The 14,593-nt window shown below is 46.2% G+C and overlaps 1 protein-coding gene across 1 annotated transcript; it reads left to right on the top strand.

Annotated features, from left to right (window-relative positions):
- Positions 1-705: 705 nt before the first annotated feature.
- On the top strand, positions 706-10,985 carry LOC132022441 (eppin-like). Its single transcript, XM_059407694.1, has 5 exons — positions 706-796; positions 2,419-2,553; positions 6,143-6,310; positions 10,739-10,870; positions 10,936-10,985. The coding sequence occupies exons 1-5, from the start codon at positions 706-708 to the stop codon at positions 10,983-10,985; spliced, it is 576 nt and encodes a 191-aa protein (XP_059263677.1).
- Positions 10,986-14,593: the final 3,608 nt, after the last annotated feature.

The raw sequence follows: 14,593 nt of genomic DNA, 5'->3' as shown, positions 1-14,593 counted from the left end.
GACCTTGACAAACACTCTGAAAACTCTGTAGATGGGCTGTTCCTCCCCCACACCCCACTCTATGGCAACACATTTACTCTTCAGCCTTAGTTGAAGAATAGGAACTACCCAAAGAGAAAGGGGAGAAGGATAAGAAGGAAGGTTGGGAAAGGGAGAAAGAGACACAGAGATCATGAGAGGCCCACAGAAAAAGAAAGTCAGACACCGACACAAAGAAACACAGAAAAACAGAGATATCAGGAGATCCCTAGAGACACATTGTCAGAGACAAACAAAAGGGGCATGCCACTCAGCATGCAGATAAAATAGAAAGTGAATGGAAAACAAGCACATTCCACAACTCTCAGAGTCATCAAGAAGAAGACCCCTGATGGTGACAATGACACCTAAGGTCACCTAGAAATTGAGACAAGCTTTGCCTGCTCCCCCTTGTTGACCAGAAGGCCCAGCCCACCCCACCCCAGCCCAAGCTGCTGAGGCTCAGGAGCCATGCCATCAAAGACCCTTCCCCAGGGCTGTGTGCTGCAGATGCCCGCTGGTCACAGTGATGATCTCAGGAACTTGGCGTTCCCAGAAGGAAAGGAGGTGGCTGGCTTGACTCCAGTTCTCACATCCAAGATACTGACTACTGAAAAATAGGCTGGACAAAGGCAGACAGACATTTTCATATTCCGGGATCACCAGAGGGGCCAGCGCTTCTTCAGAATGGAGTCCTCTAGACTTTTCAGCATCCTGGTCTTTTCTACTCTACTAGTGAATGTCCAGGGACCTGGGCTCACTGACTGGATCTTTCCCAGTAAGTACTGGGGTCTCAGCCCTCACCCTGGAGAGCAGGAAGTTTGCTGGGAGAAGAAAGAAGGAATAAGACTTGAATTGCTTCCCACTGTTTTAGCCCTGGACCCAGGCTGGGACATAGTTGGAATATTTATTCCAATTTCCCTCTTTTTAGAAGATCACTTCAGTGAATGCAAGATTGCAGACCTGAGGCAAACCCCATTTTCAGCCCCTTTGAAGTGAAGGTCAGTTGGGGGGTTGAGGGAAGAGTCACAGAATCCAGTGTTTATGGGAGGGGCAATAGGAATCTGAGAAGCCTAGGGGACCTCCCCCTCATCTCACAACAGAAACTGCCCCCTTTCTCAAGATATCATCTCTATCAACTCATGATTCTTTCAAATGTAGTCCTCTAAAGTATTCCTGCATCCCTAGGGGTGCCTTGCCTTTGGAATAGAAGACAGCATCCAGAAGTTTCTTTGAACTGAAGACAGTAATACTCCATGACTTCATAGAAATAATGATAATTGCTACCACTTACTGAACATTTAGAAAGTAATGAGTTTGAGAGATCTGGATTCAGACATAGTGGGTCCAAATTCTAGTTCCACCACTCAGTGGCCATAACCTTGGGGAAGATACTTAGACTTCATAGAAATAATGATAATTGCTACCACTTACTGAACATTTAGAAAGTAATGAGTTTGAGAGATCTGGATTCAGACATGGTGGGTCCAAATTCTAGTTCCACCACTCAGCAGCCATAACCTTGGGCAAGTTACTTAAACTCCATGTGCTTCTGTCTCCTCCTCTGCAAAATGGGGATGTCAGTAGAACTCAGTGAGACAGCATTTAAAGTGTTGAAAAGTGCTTGGCTTATGGGAAACAGTTGACAAATATTAATAAATAGCTATGCATCGATTCCTATGATTAGAGCTTTACACAGTTTGTCTCATTTCTTCCTCAACGACTGTAAGGCTAAAATGATTTTACAAGTGAATAAAACCAAGGTTCAGAAAGGTGAGTGTAAGCCAAGAGGTAGAATTTAAATACCTGAGTCTCTGATGACAAGGTGAGGGATATTAATCATGTGCAATAGTGCCCTCCCTACCCGTGCCCCACCCCCTCCTGGCCACGAGCCAGGAACTCCCAAACACTGACTTCTCAACCAGGCCCAAAATGACCAGATTAGCCTGGTCCAGTGGCTTTCAGTGGGGTGACTTTCCCCTCCAGGGGACATTTTCTGTCTAGAGACATATTTGGTTCTTTAACAGGGGGGTGCTATTGGCATCCAATGGATGGAGGGCCAGGATGCTTCTCAACATCCTACAGTGCCCAGGACAGCCCTCCTCTCCCATAAATAATGATGAGACCCTAGTGGCAAGGTTGAGAAATCCTGCCTTAGAGGGAATAAGGGCAGGGGGCGGAACAAGTGATGGAGTGAGAAGGTAGAGTAAATCATGGTCAGAAGGGAGAGTAGTGTGGGCAGTGTTGGGAAATACATGAGAACACCCTGAAGAAAAGGTCTCCTTTGGATGAATAAAGAGAAAGCAAGCTTCCCCGACTCCCCAGAATTGCCTCAGGTTGGGAGAAGAGTGGGCACTGTGCCCTCCAACATTCATAGTTGTAAAACTGTCCTTTTCCTAGGGAGATGCCCCAGAATCCAAGAGAAATGTGAATTCAGAGAAAGGGATATCTGTACGAAGGACAGACAATGTCTGGACAACAAGAAGAAGTGTTGTATCTTCAGCTGTGGAAGAAAATGTTTAGACCTCAACCAAGGTAGTATTCAGAGCTTCAGAATTACCAGCCCCTCTGCCCATACCCTCACCTTCTGGCCATATGGTGGCATTGCCCCTTCTTTACTAAGGGCTGGTCCCTGAGCAAGACTGCTGGGTTGGAGAGACCTGCAAGTCAGAGCCGTCACTGCCCCCTGATATATGTGTGTGACATTAGATAGTATTTTCATCCTGTCTGGACTTTGGTTTCGCCAAACAGAAGATGACTATAGGATGGTAGATGACAATCTTGTGGTTGCTTTTAACTCTTGTGATTTTCTTTTTGTTTCTTTGGATTCATGATTTTCTGAGTCCCCTCATGGCTATTGTTGGCACATTGTTGCTGGAAGTGATAACTAAGCTACTGGTATTTACCATATTTTTGCTGCAGAGAGACCACTTTTCTGCTTATTGAAGTACAACTCAGCACCAGGAAACCTCTCTCAACTACTCCAGACCAGAAGGCCTTTCCTTTGCTCCTGCAATCTTAACTCCATGGTCATATCCTTGGGTTCCAAATAGACAATCATAGACTATTTGGAGTCAAGACTCTTTTGCTCTTCATTTAACAAATATGCATCTAGTGTCTCTGAGACTCATAATAAGATTAGACCAGTATGGTCAGGGAGGTGAGGAAGACTTCCCTGAGAAAGCAATCTGGAGTCCTGTTCAGAAGGATGGGTAGTAAATTTAGGCATAGAGTCAGTGGGAGGGCTTATGCAGGTACAGGGGAAAACATGCACAAAAAGCTCAAAAGTGGGTCCTGGAGGCCAGGGAGCAAGAGTGAATATAAGCCTGGTACCAGGGAAAGGATCTTAGGTATGTAGGGTCTGGTGAACTAGCAACTCACTTTGATCTCAAGAGGAGTGAAAACCAACTGAGGTGGACAGCAACGTAATTGGGTTTTTTAATGCACACACAGAGGAAGAACAGACTATCTTCAAGGAATTCAGGAAGAGATGATATGGTAGCTTGGACCAGAGAGGTAGGTGAGGGAATGGAGAGGAGTGGGGTGTGTTTGAAAGATGTCTAGGAAGTAAAGCAAGCAGGACTTGACAATGGAGCAGCATGGCTAGGAGGATGGTAAGTTGTTCATTTGCCTAAGGTAAGGGATTCTGAATCCATGCTTCCTGAGTTCAAGTCTTAGCTCTGGTTTTTTAACAGCCTGGGCAAATTAACAATTCTCCCCCACTTTCCCTCAGTTTCTCCAGATAATGAAAGGACCAGTGTTAAAGGTTATCTGGAGGATCAGGTAGGTTGATGTGCCTGAAGTACTTAGAGAAATGCCTGGCAAAATATAGACAGATGACACATATTAGTTTAAATTAATTGTTATTTTTTTCTTTGTTTTCTTTTTTTATTAACAGATAATGTATTATTTGCCTCAGGGGTACAGGTCAGTGAACCATCAGGCTTCCACATTTCACAGCACTCACCGTAGCACATACCCTCCTCAATGTCCATAACCCAGCCACCCTATCTATCCCTACTCCCTACCTCTCAGCAACCCTTAGCTTGTTTTGTGAGATTAAGAGTCTTTTATGGTCTTTCTCCCTCCCAATCCCATCTTGTTTCATTTTTTCCTTCCCTACCCCCACAAACCCCTGCCCTACCTCTCAAATTCCTCGTATCAGAGAGATCATATGATATTAATTGTTATTCTTGACTGGGAGCTCATAAAAGGCTCCAGCCCTTTTCTTTGTCTCTTAAAGCATCTTGCACACAGTAGGTGCTCAATGAATGGCTTATTTAGTTCAAGTCAGGTTGCATTTGGTTTTACCCTCAACATTCTGCAAGATCCTATACTGAATGAGACCACCTACTAGGAATGGGGCTCCAAGATGAAATCAGACACAATTTGTGCCCCCTTGGAAGCTCACAACCTCATCGGGAGACCGAGGATGTAAACCAGTAACAATCATGTACATGAGATCAGAAATATGGTGGAACAATGCAGAATTGGTCCAGGAACCTGTGGAGGTGTGGGGTGTATATGGAGGCAGTGATATCACAGAGGAACTAATGTCTGAGTTTTTGAAGAGAGAGTGGGAGTGCCGCTAACGAACAGCAGCAGAGTGGGCAGAAGGAATGTACAGTGAAAGGTGTAGGTGTGTGGGATAGCAAAGGGTGTTGAATATTGCAGGAGCATGTACCTCAAATGGTACTGTGGAGGGGGTGGGGCAGCACAAGCAGGAGTCAGACTATAAAGAACCTGTGAGTCATGGGAAGACTTGCCATGAAGTCAAGGTCTTAGCTGTGGAATGATATGATCAGCTTTGTTTCAGGTTCGTTAGGTCCTTCCCCCTGGTGGGCTGCACAAAGGATTGATTGGAGGGGCTAGGGACAGGGGCAGGAGATCAGTTCCTGGCTATCCCAACAGCCCAGGTATGCGACATGGAAGATTAAAGAGAGTGGCAAAGAAGTGAGCCAGAAGTTTTCCCTCGAGGAAATCTTAAGTTTAGTTCAGATCTGCATTCATTTGCTAGGGCTGCTGTAACAAAGGACCATAAGCTAGGTGGCTGAAACAGCAGAAATGTATGGTCTCAGGGTCTGCAGAATACAAGTCCAAGGTCAAGCGTTGGCAAGTCAGGGTCTTTCTCAGGTTATCAGGAGAGCATCTGTTCCATGTCTCTCCCCTAACTCGTGGTGGTGTGCTGGCAATCTTTGGCAGTCCCAGGCTTGTAGACCTCTGCCTTCAGCTGAACATGGTGGGGTGTGGGTGTGGGTGCGTGCGCGCCCTTGTGCAGGCGCGCGCAAAGTTCCCCTTTCTATAAAAAGGCTAGTCATTTTGGGTTAGGAATGCATCTTCCTCCAGGATGACTTAACTAATTACATCTGCCACAACTCTGTTTCCAAGTAGGGTCACATTCTGAAGTACTGAATGTTAAAACTTCAACATATGAATGGGCATGGAGTGGGTGGGGCGGAACACAATCCAACCCATCACAGGACTGAAGCTAACTGCAGGATGAAAGGTGCTTGACCATCTAAAAAACAGCTCCTGCTTTCCCTGCCCTACTTGCCTTTTACTCATGATCCCATAATCTCTCTTCCTGGCATGATTTGCAGGGCAGAGTATGTGCTTATATTTTGTCCCTTTCAAGACACTTCCATATCTTTTATCCATTCAGCATGTATTTACTGAATAGCTACTCTCTGCCAGGCACTATGCTAGAAGCTGCACATTCAGGTCCATGAGGGCAGTCTTACTTGTACTTTGCAGGGTGGGAGTTGCATTCCCATTTTCCAGAAGAGCAAGTCAAGGCCAAGACAGGTCACAGGGGAGGTCGATGTGCACACACTGAATTGGGAGCAGAGCCTTGAAATAAGTCTCCTCACTCTCAGGGAAGACAGTGGGGATGGTGACCATGAGGAATGGGGGGGATGTTCTCTGGGGCTGCAGAACCCCCAACAGCTCCACTCTGGGGTCTCCCTACAATCTGTACCATACACCAGTGGAGCTGGGCTCCTGTGGTGTAATAAGGGGAAAGAAGCCTGCTCTGTTCCATGTCTGGTAGTTTGCAGGGGTAACAATATCAGTTGGTTCATGGGGCTGGACACTCATATTGCTCAAGTCTGGTGTCTCCCTACAGATATATGCTCTATGCCCAAAGAACCTGGCCCCTGTATGGCATTTTTCCACCGTTGGTGGTACGATAAGGAGAAGAATACCTGCTCCAAATTCATCTATGGTGGCTGCCAAGGGAACAACAACAACTTTCAGTCCAAAGCCATGTGCCAGAACATGTGCCCCAGCAACCGTGAGTCGAGTCCCCGGGGCATCCCATCCTCACTCGGGCCCTTCTGACAGGCCTGTGTGCAGCTGCTTTGTTCAGGCATGGGCCATAGCCTTGACAAGCCAGGTGCTGACAGAGCCAACTCCACTTGGAGATGAGCATGCACCTGGCAGAGGGATGGACGGCGGTATTCTGGGAACTGAGGTTGGGAAGGTCGTGGCCATGATCAAAGCTGGCAAGTATGAGGGGTGGAGGGAGGATGCAAACATGGTGAACTCCCAGAGACCAGCTCCAGAGAGGTCACAGGACATCCAGCCTAGGACTGGATCATCAGCACTCTATCTCTACCACAGCTCCGTTCTCCTATAAGGACGAAAGCTATAGCTCCCCAGAGAAAATCCACTTTGTTTTCACTTCCTGTGCTAAGATGCATGAATGTCACTTCAGACTCACTCTGAAGATAAGCTGAATCCAAGATGCTTAGCAGGTCTTGTCCTACATTCTCACCAGGCTCCAAATCATCAGTGCATAAGGATGCACCTGAACAACCACCAGGAGTTGGCTCGTGATTCAAGGCTCTGTCCGTGCTCCCGACTGATGCTCCATATTGATGCTCCACTCTTGAATTCCACATTCCAAGGGCTCAGCTCTTCTCCAGGCAGAGTTCTGGGATCTGCATTCCCCTTTCTCTACCTCAGCCTCTTTTCACACATGGTCCCATTTTTTTTTTTAATTCCATCCCTATGCTTCTTTCCTATATGTCCAATGTCTAGAACCCCCTGTCTATACCTGCATATGTCCCAGTTTTCCCCAATAAAGTATGCTGTTTAGTCCTGTGCCTCTGAGGCTGAATAATTCATATCGGTTGGTACATTACACTTTGCAGAGAGTAAAGGTTCATTGAAGATTTTGTGACACCAAAAAAGGGAGTGAAAACTATCAGAACCTTGAGAGTTTGGAGCTCCAGGAACATTGTGATCCTCCTCTGTTTCTCCAAAAAATTGCAGACCCTTTTAAGACAAGGGTCTATGGGCATTTCCTTATTTTGGAGACCCCAGAATCCAATCCTAGGACAAGGACATGGGTAGAGGACTTTACTTAGGAGATCTCTCAACACACATAAGGTAGGGTGAGGTAGGCGATACAGACAAGAAAGGAGTCAGTTATGAGCTGGTTACCATGGGGGGAAATTGCAGCTTACTGCCCCTGGGGACCTTCTGAGGAGTCCTGTAAAATATGTGTCCAGATGTCTGCATTCATCTCCAGTGATGAGGCAGCGGAGGCCTTTACGCCTTAATTCCCATCCCTTCCTGGATGCCTGGGTCTATGAAAGTTCTTACTCCTCCAGATTGTTTCCCACACAAGCTGACAAGCTGTCAGGGAGCCAGAGCAGTCCTATAGCACGGAAGTAAAGACTCTGACACTTGAGATGGGACGCTATCACGGTACACTGGCCACAATAAGGAGTCAAAAACTAACAGAAGCTACACTGCAGACGGACCTCCAAAGCATCAAGTGATGCAGAAAAAGCCAGACACGAGATGTCCTATATTGTGTGATTCCATTTATAGAACATCCAGAATAAGAAGATCCACAGAAATAGAATGTAGGTTACTGGTTGCCGGGGCAGAATTAGGCTGGGGAAAATAGTGACTGCCAGTAGGTAGAGGTTGTCCTTTTTCTCTTTTTCCTTTCTTTCTTTCTTTCTTTCTTTTTTCTTTTTCTTTTTGTTTTGTTTTGTTTCTTTAAGTAATCTCTACACCAGAGGTGGGGCTAGAGCTTCTGAGATGAGGAGTCATGTGGTCTTCTAACTGAGCAAGTCAGGTGCCCCTAGGGTTTTCTTCTGGAGTGATAAAAATACTGTGGAACTAATAGAGGTGGTGGTCACACAACATTGTGTAGGCACTTAAAAACCTCTGATCTGTCCACTTAAAAATGGTTCACTTTATCTGATGTTAATTCCACTTCATTTTTTAAAATAATTAGAAAAATGTGCACTAGATCTCTCTCCTACAGCTGCAAGCGAAATTAGAGGCAAGCCAAGAACATGTCTTATTAACACTTCACACCCTAAGTTGGAAAGTTCAGGGAAGAATCTTCAAGCCCCATGGCTGCTGCTTCTGAGGTCATAACTAATATTTAGTATTTCCTCCTGCATCACCATTCCAAAGTGCACCCAACAATAGAGACTCCGCATTAGCTCTGACATCCTTTCCTGCTCTCTGAAGATTTGGTTCAACCTGGGATCAACCTGGCTCCTCCAGACCACATGCTACTCAGGGTAACATCTTTATGTTTTGATGATGGTTAAGGAAAAGGGGTGGTCCAAAGAGATGAAAAAGGAGAACAGAAGGGAAATGAAAGGGACGCCTGGGTGGCTCAGCTGGTTAAGTGGCTGCCTTTGGCTCAGGTCACGATCCCAGCGTCCTGGGATCGAGTCCCACATCAGGCTCCTTGCTCAGCAGGGAGCCTGCTTCTCCCTCTGCCTCTGCCTGCCATTCTGTCTGCCTGTGCTCACTCTCTCTCTCTGACAAATAAATAAAATCTTAAAAAAAAAAAAAAAGAAGGGAAATGAAAGGCAGGGAGAAAGAGACCCAGACAGAGACTCACAAGAAAAGAGAAAAAGGCAGGCACAGAGTGAAAGGAGGAGGCACAGAGAGAAGGAAAATAAACAGTGTGAGAAAAACAAGCAGACAGACAAATAGATGTGTCAGAAGTAGAAGATTGGAAAGAAGAAAACTGGGATATTCTTGACTCTAAACTCCCTCTGGATGATGGAAGATGCTGAAATTGAACATTCCCTTCTCTGAGGGAGTCTAGAAGTCCCAGACAAGCTTTGCCCCCTCTCCCTGGCTGACCAGAGAGTCAGAGAACCTCAGCGAGCTGAGAAAAATAGAAGCTGCCTGTGAAGGGCCCTTTCCCCAAGTGTTGAGGCTGTGGGTGTCAGCTACTCCCACTGATGGCCTCGGGGACTTGGCATTCCCCAGCAGAGGGAGTGTGGCTGTCTTGTCTTCAGTGATATGTATGTGGCTCCAGGGCCAGGGCAGCCAAAGCTCAGAAGCAGGAGCTACTGGGAGCAGTTCCTAATTTTGGAGCCACCAGCCAGGCCAGTAGATCTTAAAATGGGGCTCTTGGGACTTCTGCCAGTCCTGGCACTCTTCATCCTCTTGGGGGGAGTCCAGGAACCTGAGCTCGTTGAGGGGTTCTTTGGCAGTAAGTACTGGGGACTAGGGCCTCCCAGTGGAGATATGGAAGTTGCTGGGAGGGAGGAACAAAGAGTTCTAAGGATGAGGAACACCTCCCCCACTCAGCCTGAGGTTTTAGATAGGAGAAAGGGAGATATTCACAGTCTTTCTCTCAGAGTCCTACCATCTTCTAAGATGCCTCCTGTGAGTGCAAGAACCTGGGTCTCTAGCAACAGACAGCCCATTATCATTATGAGAGGGATTCTTTCTGGAGGTGCCTGGACCTGGAGCTTATGAGATGGACTAAAGGTGCTGCTGGGACCTTATAGGCCTTTCCTGCAAGAAAGCTCCCTCACCCTAGCTCCACCCTTAGCAGCTTTGAATCTTCCAGTTGCAGCCCCCAAAAGTCTCCCCACACTCGCAGCACCAGAGGGTCCTTGCCTGTGGAGCATAGAATGGTCTCTTGAAGTCCCTTGGAATGCTGAGATATGCAGACACCCTTAAGCAGCAGCTAAAAATACACTGAGCACTCAAGAGTGAAGCCATACATTGTAGGTTTCAAATCCTGGCTCCTCTCCTTAGTAGTAGCTGTGTGACCTTGGGGAAGTTCACATAACCACCCTGTGCTCCAGATTCCTCTGTTTATAAAATGTGGATATTATGAGACTGACGTGCTGTCTACTGTGCTAAGGAGGCAGCTTAAAATGTGGATATTGATAGGACTCACCAATAGAAATGCCACAGGATTCAGGAGAAGAGAACAAGAACACAGGAAGCACCTCGTTAATATTAATTAACATTATTTTGTCGCAGGCCACCTGACAATGACTTCCAAGATTTGTCACCTAATCCTTGAAACAGCTCTATAGTGAAGGAATCAAGGTCCAAAGATGGTGCCCGCCATTCCAAGGGTGGCACAGAAATTCAAAAGCCCAGCCATCTGACTCCACAAATGGAAATCTCAGTCACCTGGAAAAGTGCTAGCACCCTCGCCCCCACCCAGGAAATATCCAATACAGGAAGGCCAAGTGACCAGAGTAGTCCTAGTGGACAGCATCCTTTTCCCTGAAACCTCATGAGTGGTGGGGGTGGGATTAGGACTTGTTTAGGAACTAGATGGGCAGTCAATACAGGGTTGGGAGTGGGGCCAGTGCTGTGAAAATATGGAGTCATCTGAAGGTCACTGTCTTCCTTAACTCAGCAGTAGTGCCCTGGGTCTGACCATGGAGGGTTCTGGCCTTCCTTTTTCCTTTTTCCCCTCCCACAGAGAGATGTCCCCGAATCAGGGTACCATGCAATTACAGAGAAATCGACCAGTGCGGAAAGAAGAAACCATGTCCCAAGAAGATGACGTGTTGCAGTTTTAACTGTGCAAAGAAATGTTTAGATCTCAACGAAGGTAACACACAAAGCCCCTGAACTATCCAGTGTCCTCCCTGTTGAGCCTTACTCTCTGCCCATCAGCACTGGCAGTGTCGTACCTCTCCCCTGGTTCCCTGATGGCTGGTCTCTGACCAAGAATCTGGGTGCATCTTCTACTTGACCCAAATGCTAGAAGCATTGAACTGGGTGGGGTTTATTTCATTTCTGTCCCTACTCAGGTATATGATGTATATAAGAGTTTTTGCTTTATGGACTTTAATTTTCCAATTTGTAAGAAAGAAGCAGGCATCAGACCACAAGTTTTCTGGCTTATTCTGTGATCCTCTGAGGTGCCAAGTTCCTACTGAGGTCCCATCAAATACCAGCATGGTGTCAGGTGATATGATAGCTATAAGAAACAGCTATACAATTTATAGTTCCTGGTTCCGCCCCCCAGGCTTCTCTGTCATATAAACCCAGGATGCCTTCCCTAACCATTTTTTAACCTCTTCCACACTTTCTGAAGTGTGATTAAACTCGTATGATTAAACTCTAAAGAGGACCATCAAAGACCATTCATTCATTCATTCAACAAATATTTACTGGTGTCCCTTATACACATGCTGGGCTCCGCTTGTTTATTATAGGACAGAGAGGCAAGAAAGGTTTTCTCAGGGAAAAGATCTATGATTTAAGATCTGAAAGATGGGCAGTAAGTAGACAAAAATTGGACGGAAGAGCTTTCCAGGCACAACTAATAATATGTGCAAAGACCCTGTGTGAGAAGACAGCATGCTCAGGCCTAGAAAGTCCAGAGACCAGAGAGTGAGGATGCCTGTGTAAGACAGAGAAATATCAGAATGGTGAGGCCATGTTAGATAGGCAAGGTTCTGACAAGGCAGGGTCTTGCTGGCCGGATTAAGGGGTCTGATCTTGATCCTAAGAGCAACATAATATCTAAGTTCAAATCCCTTGCCACCTATGTGACCTGAGGAAGTTACTTAGCCTCTCTGAACTATCATCTGCAAAATGAGGACAATAAGAGGACCTAGCTCCTCAGCCTATATGTCAATATATATGTCAAGTGCTAAGAACTTTGATAAATGGTGTCATTGTTGTGCTTCAGACTATGAGGTCCTAAACAACTCTATTTGTATCTCATAGTACTATGCACAATACAGTTGCCCATTAAGTATCTCTTGAAGTTCAGGATATGTTTGATTTTGTACTGTGAGAATTCCTGAAGCATCCTCTCAGTGCCAGATTATCTGCTAGGAACTGGTGTACAAGATGACATAATGTGAAAACCTCACTTTCTGATGCAGGAATCAAAAATATGAACAAATAATTATGTGGAAGTGATCAATGTGTGGGCAAGATTGAAAAGCAAAAAAAAAAAAAAGGCAAACAGTGAAGAATGGAGCCAGGAGAGAAGATATCATAGAAGATTTTGATGTGTGGAGTGTTTTGAGGGATAAATAGGAGTACACCTAGTAAGCAAGAGAGGGGTGGACACTATGCATGTGCAAAAGCATAGAGAAGTGTAACAGCATAATATCTTTTTAGCAAGTTCATGCTGCCCTAAAAGTATTATGCTCTTTCATTCTTCCAAGTCTTTGTGGAATATTCTCTAGCAAGGCAGGCACCCAAGCAATACTGCTCTGCCATCTCCTTGCAGACATATGCAGTTTGCCAGTGAGTATTGGCCTCTGCCTGGCCAGCATTCCACGCTGGTGGTACAATAAGGAAATCAAAACCTGCATCAGTTTCAACTATGGTGGTTGCGCTGGGAATAATAACAACTTCCAGTCTGAAGCTGCCTGCAGGGCCGTCTGTTCAGAAGCATGTAAGTGTCAGGGGTCCCATCTCCCATGCTCAGCCGCACAGGTGTAAGGCCTGCTTGTTGGTTGGCCCATTCCAGGAAGGCAGGCCTGGGCCCGGTAGAACCAGTAATCTCTGAGAGGCAAATAGGGGATGCTTTGGGAAAGAGAAAGTGTGAAGAGGAGCAGTAGTCAAAGGGAAGTTGGCAAGTATGAGATGGACAGGGGGTGCAAAATGAGACTATGAGAGTGAAGGGAGATACCACTAGTTATTACACTGGGACAACAGGTTTAAACTGGGACTTGACTGAAAAAGCCCAGAGCACACCAGCATGCTATGAGCCCCCAAAATAATTCCACTTCTGATTTCTCTCCTATGGAAAGATATAAAAAGGACCCCATTTCCTTTTTTCCATTAATTCCAAGATTTGGTTCCTGTATGAGTAGGCCCCAAGCATCTCATCCTTTCTATTCTGCTGTCTTGCAGAGTCACCATCTCCCTCAGTACGATAAAAAGAACTGGAACAACCTCCAGAATTTGGCTCATAATTCAGAGCCCTCTCCACATGTGCCTCCCTGATACTTCATATCGGCTACCTCTGGCCAAATCCCAGCTGCCAAGACATTGACTGTTCCAAAAACCAAACCCCAGGATTTGCTTACTCCCTTTCCTCCAGCTCAGCTTCTCTTCACACATATAATGCCCTTCACCCTTGAACACTTTCTCAGTGTCTGATCCTATCTCTTCACTCTTACAGTACCTGTGTATGCTTCAGAAGCCTCCAGTTTTCCTAATAAAGTGTTCTGTAGGTCTGATGTTTCTGAGAATGAATAATTCACATCTACTCCCTCTGTGCAGTGTTTGCAGAACAAGCAATCACTGGGTCTTCCAGTGACACCAAAAGAGAAGAGTATGGAAATCCTACAAATTGGGAATTCTGATGATGCTATGGCCTGTGTAAAATTGTCATGGAATGCTTAGAATGGAACCAAGCTTGCTCAGGTGAGGGAAAATGAGACTTGAGCTCCATTAACTTCATGGGAAATATATCTCTGAAAAGGCTGTGGGTTTGTTTCCTGGACTTTCAGTAAAGGATACACTTCCAGCGTCCAGCACAGACAGTACAAAATAGAAGATAACTGTGGAAGAGACATGACAGGAGGAGATGGTTCAGCAAAGAGATGCAGAGGAAGGGAGAAGAGAGAGAGTTGGAGGAGAAAAAGATACTGCATGATGGCACAGTTTTAAGGCAGGGACCTACAATTCTTTCACTCACTTCAGCCTAGTGGTAGAAGCCTTGGAGTCCACAGCCCCTCCCTTTGAATCTCGGCAAACTGTGGGACTGCTTTGACTGGTAGAGTAAAAATAGATGATGCTGTGTGACTTCCAAGGTTAAGCCAGAAAAAGTGCACTCCACCCTCTTATGATGCTTGTTTCTGGGGGTGCATGAGGCAGTTGCCATGTAAGAGGGCCAATTGCCCTGAGACAACCATGCTGGGGAGGCCCAAGCATGTGCTCTGGTTGACAGCCCCAGAAAAGATCAACCTGAGAGCCAAGGTCTGTTGCCAGTCACATGAATGAGCTTCCAATCCCATGGAGCTTCAGATGACTATGGCCCCAGCAGACATCTGACTGCAACCTGGTGAAGACCCCAGGAGAGAACCACCGAGCTCATTCCCTCCCAAACTGCTCACCCATAAAATGGTGAGAAATAGAGAATATTCTGGGACATTTTATTCACAGCAATAGGTGGGTAATTGGAAGAGATGGGAAGGAAGTGAAAGGGAGAGGAGAGGCGAGGAGGGGAAGGATGGAGGAGAGGAAAGGCATAGAGAAGTCAAGGGGAAGGTAAGAAGGAGTCTCCAAAGGACTGGGCAAGATAAGAAGGTGCCAGGCTTAAAGAGGCAGCCCCACAGCAGGAGGCTTGGCCACCACAACA

Source organism: Mustela nigripes, chromosome 7, assembly GCF_022355385.1.
Source record: "Mustela nigripes isolate SB6536 chromosome 7, MUSNIG.SB6536, whole genome shotgun sequence".
NCBI classification, from domain to species: domain Eukaryota; kingdom Metazoa; phylum Chordata; class Mammalia; order Carnivora; family Mustelidae; genus Mustela; species Mustela nigripes.
This window is presented reverse-complemented; position numbering and strand designations above follow the sequence as displayed.

Coding starts and splice junctions, on each gene's coding strand:
- LOC132022441 (XM_059407694.1), top strand. CDS start 706: ATGGAGTCCTCTAGACTTTTCAGCATCCTGGTCTTTTCTACTCTACTA. Junction 6,311..10,738: donor GAACATGTGCCCCAGCAACC/GTGAGTCGAGTC, acceptor CCCCTCCCACAG/AGAGATGTCCCCGAATCAGG. Junction 10,871..10,935: donor ATGTTTAGATCTCAACGAAG/GTAACACACAAA, acceptor TCTGCCCATCAG/CACTGGCAGTGTCGTACCTC.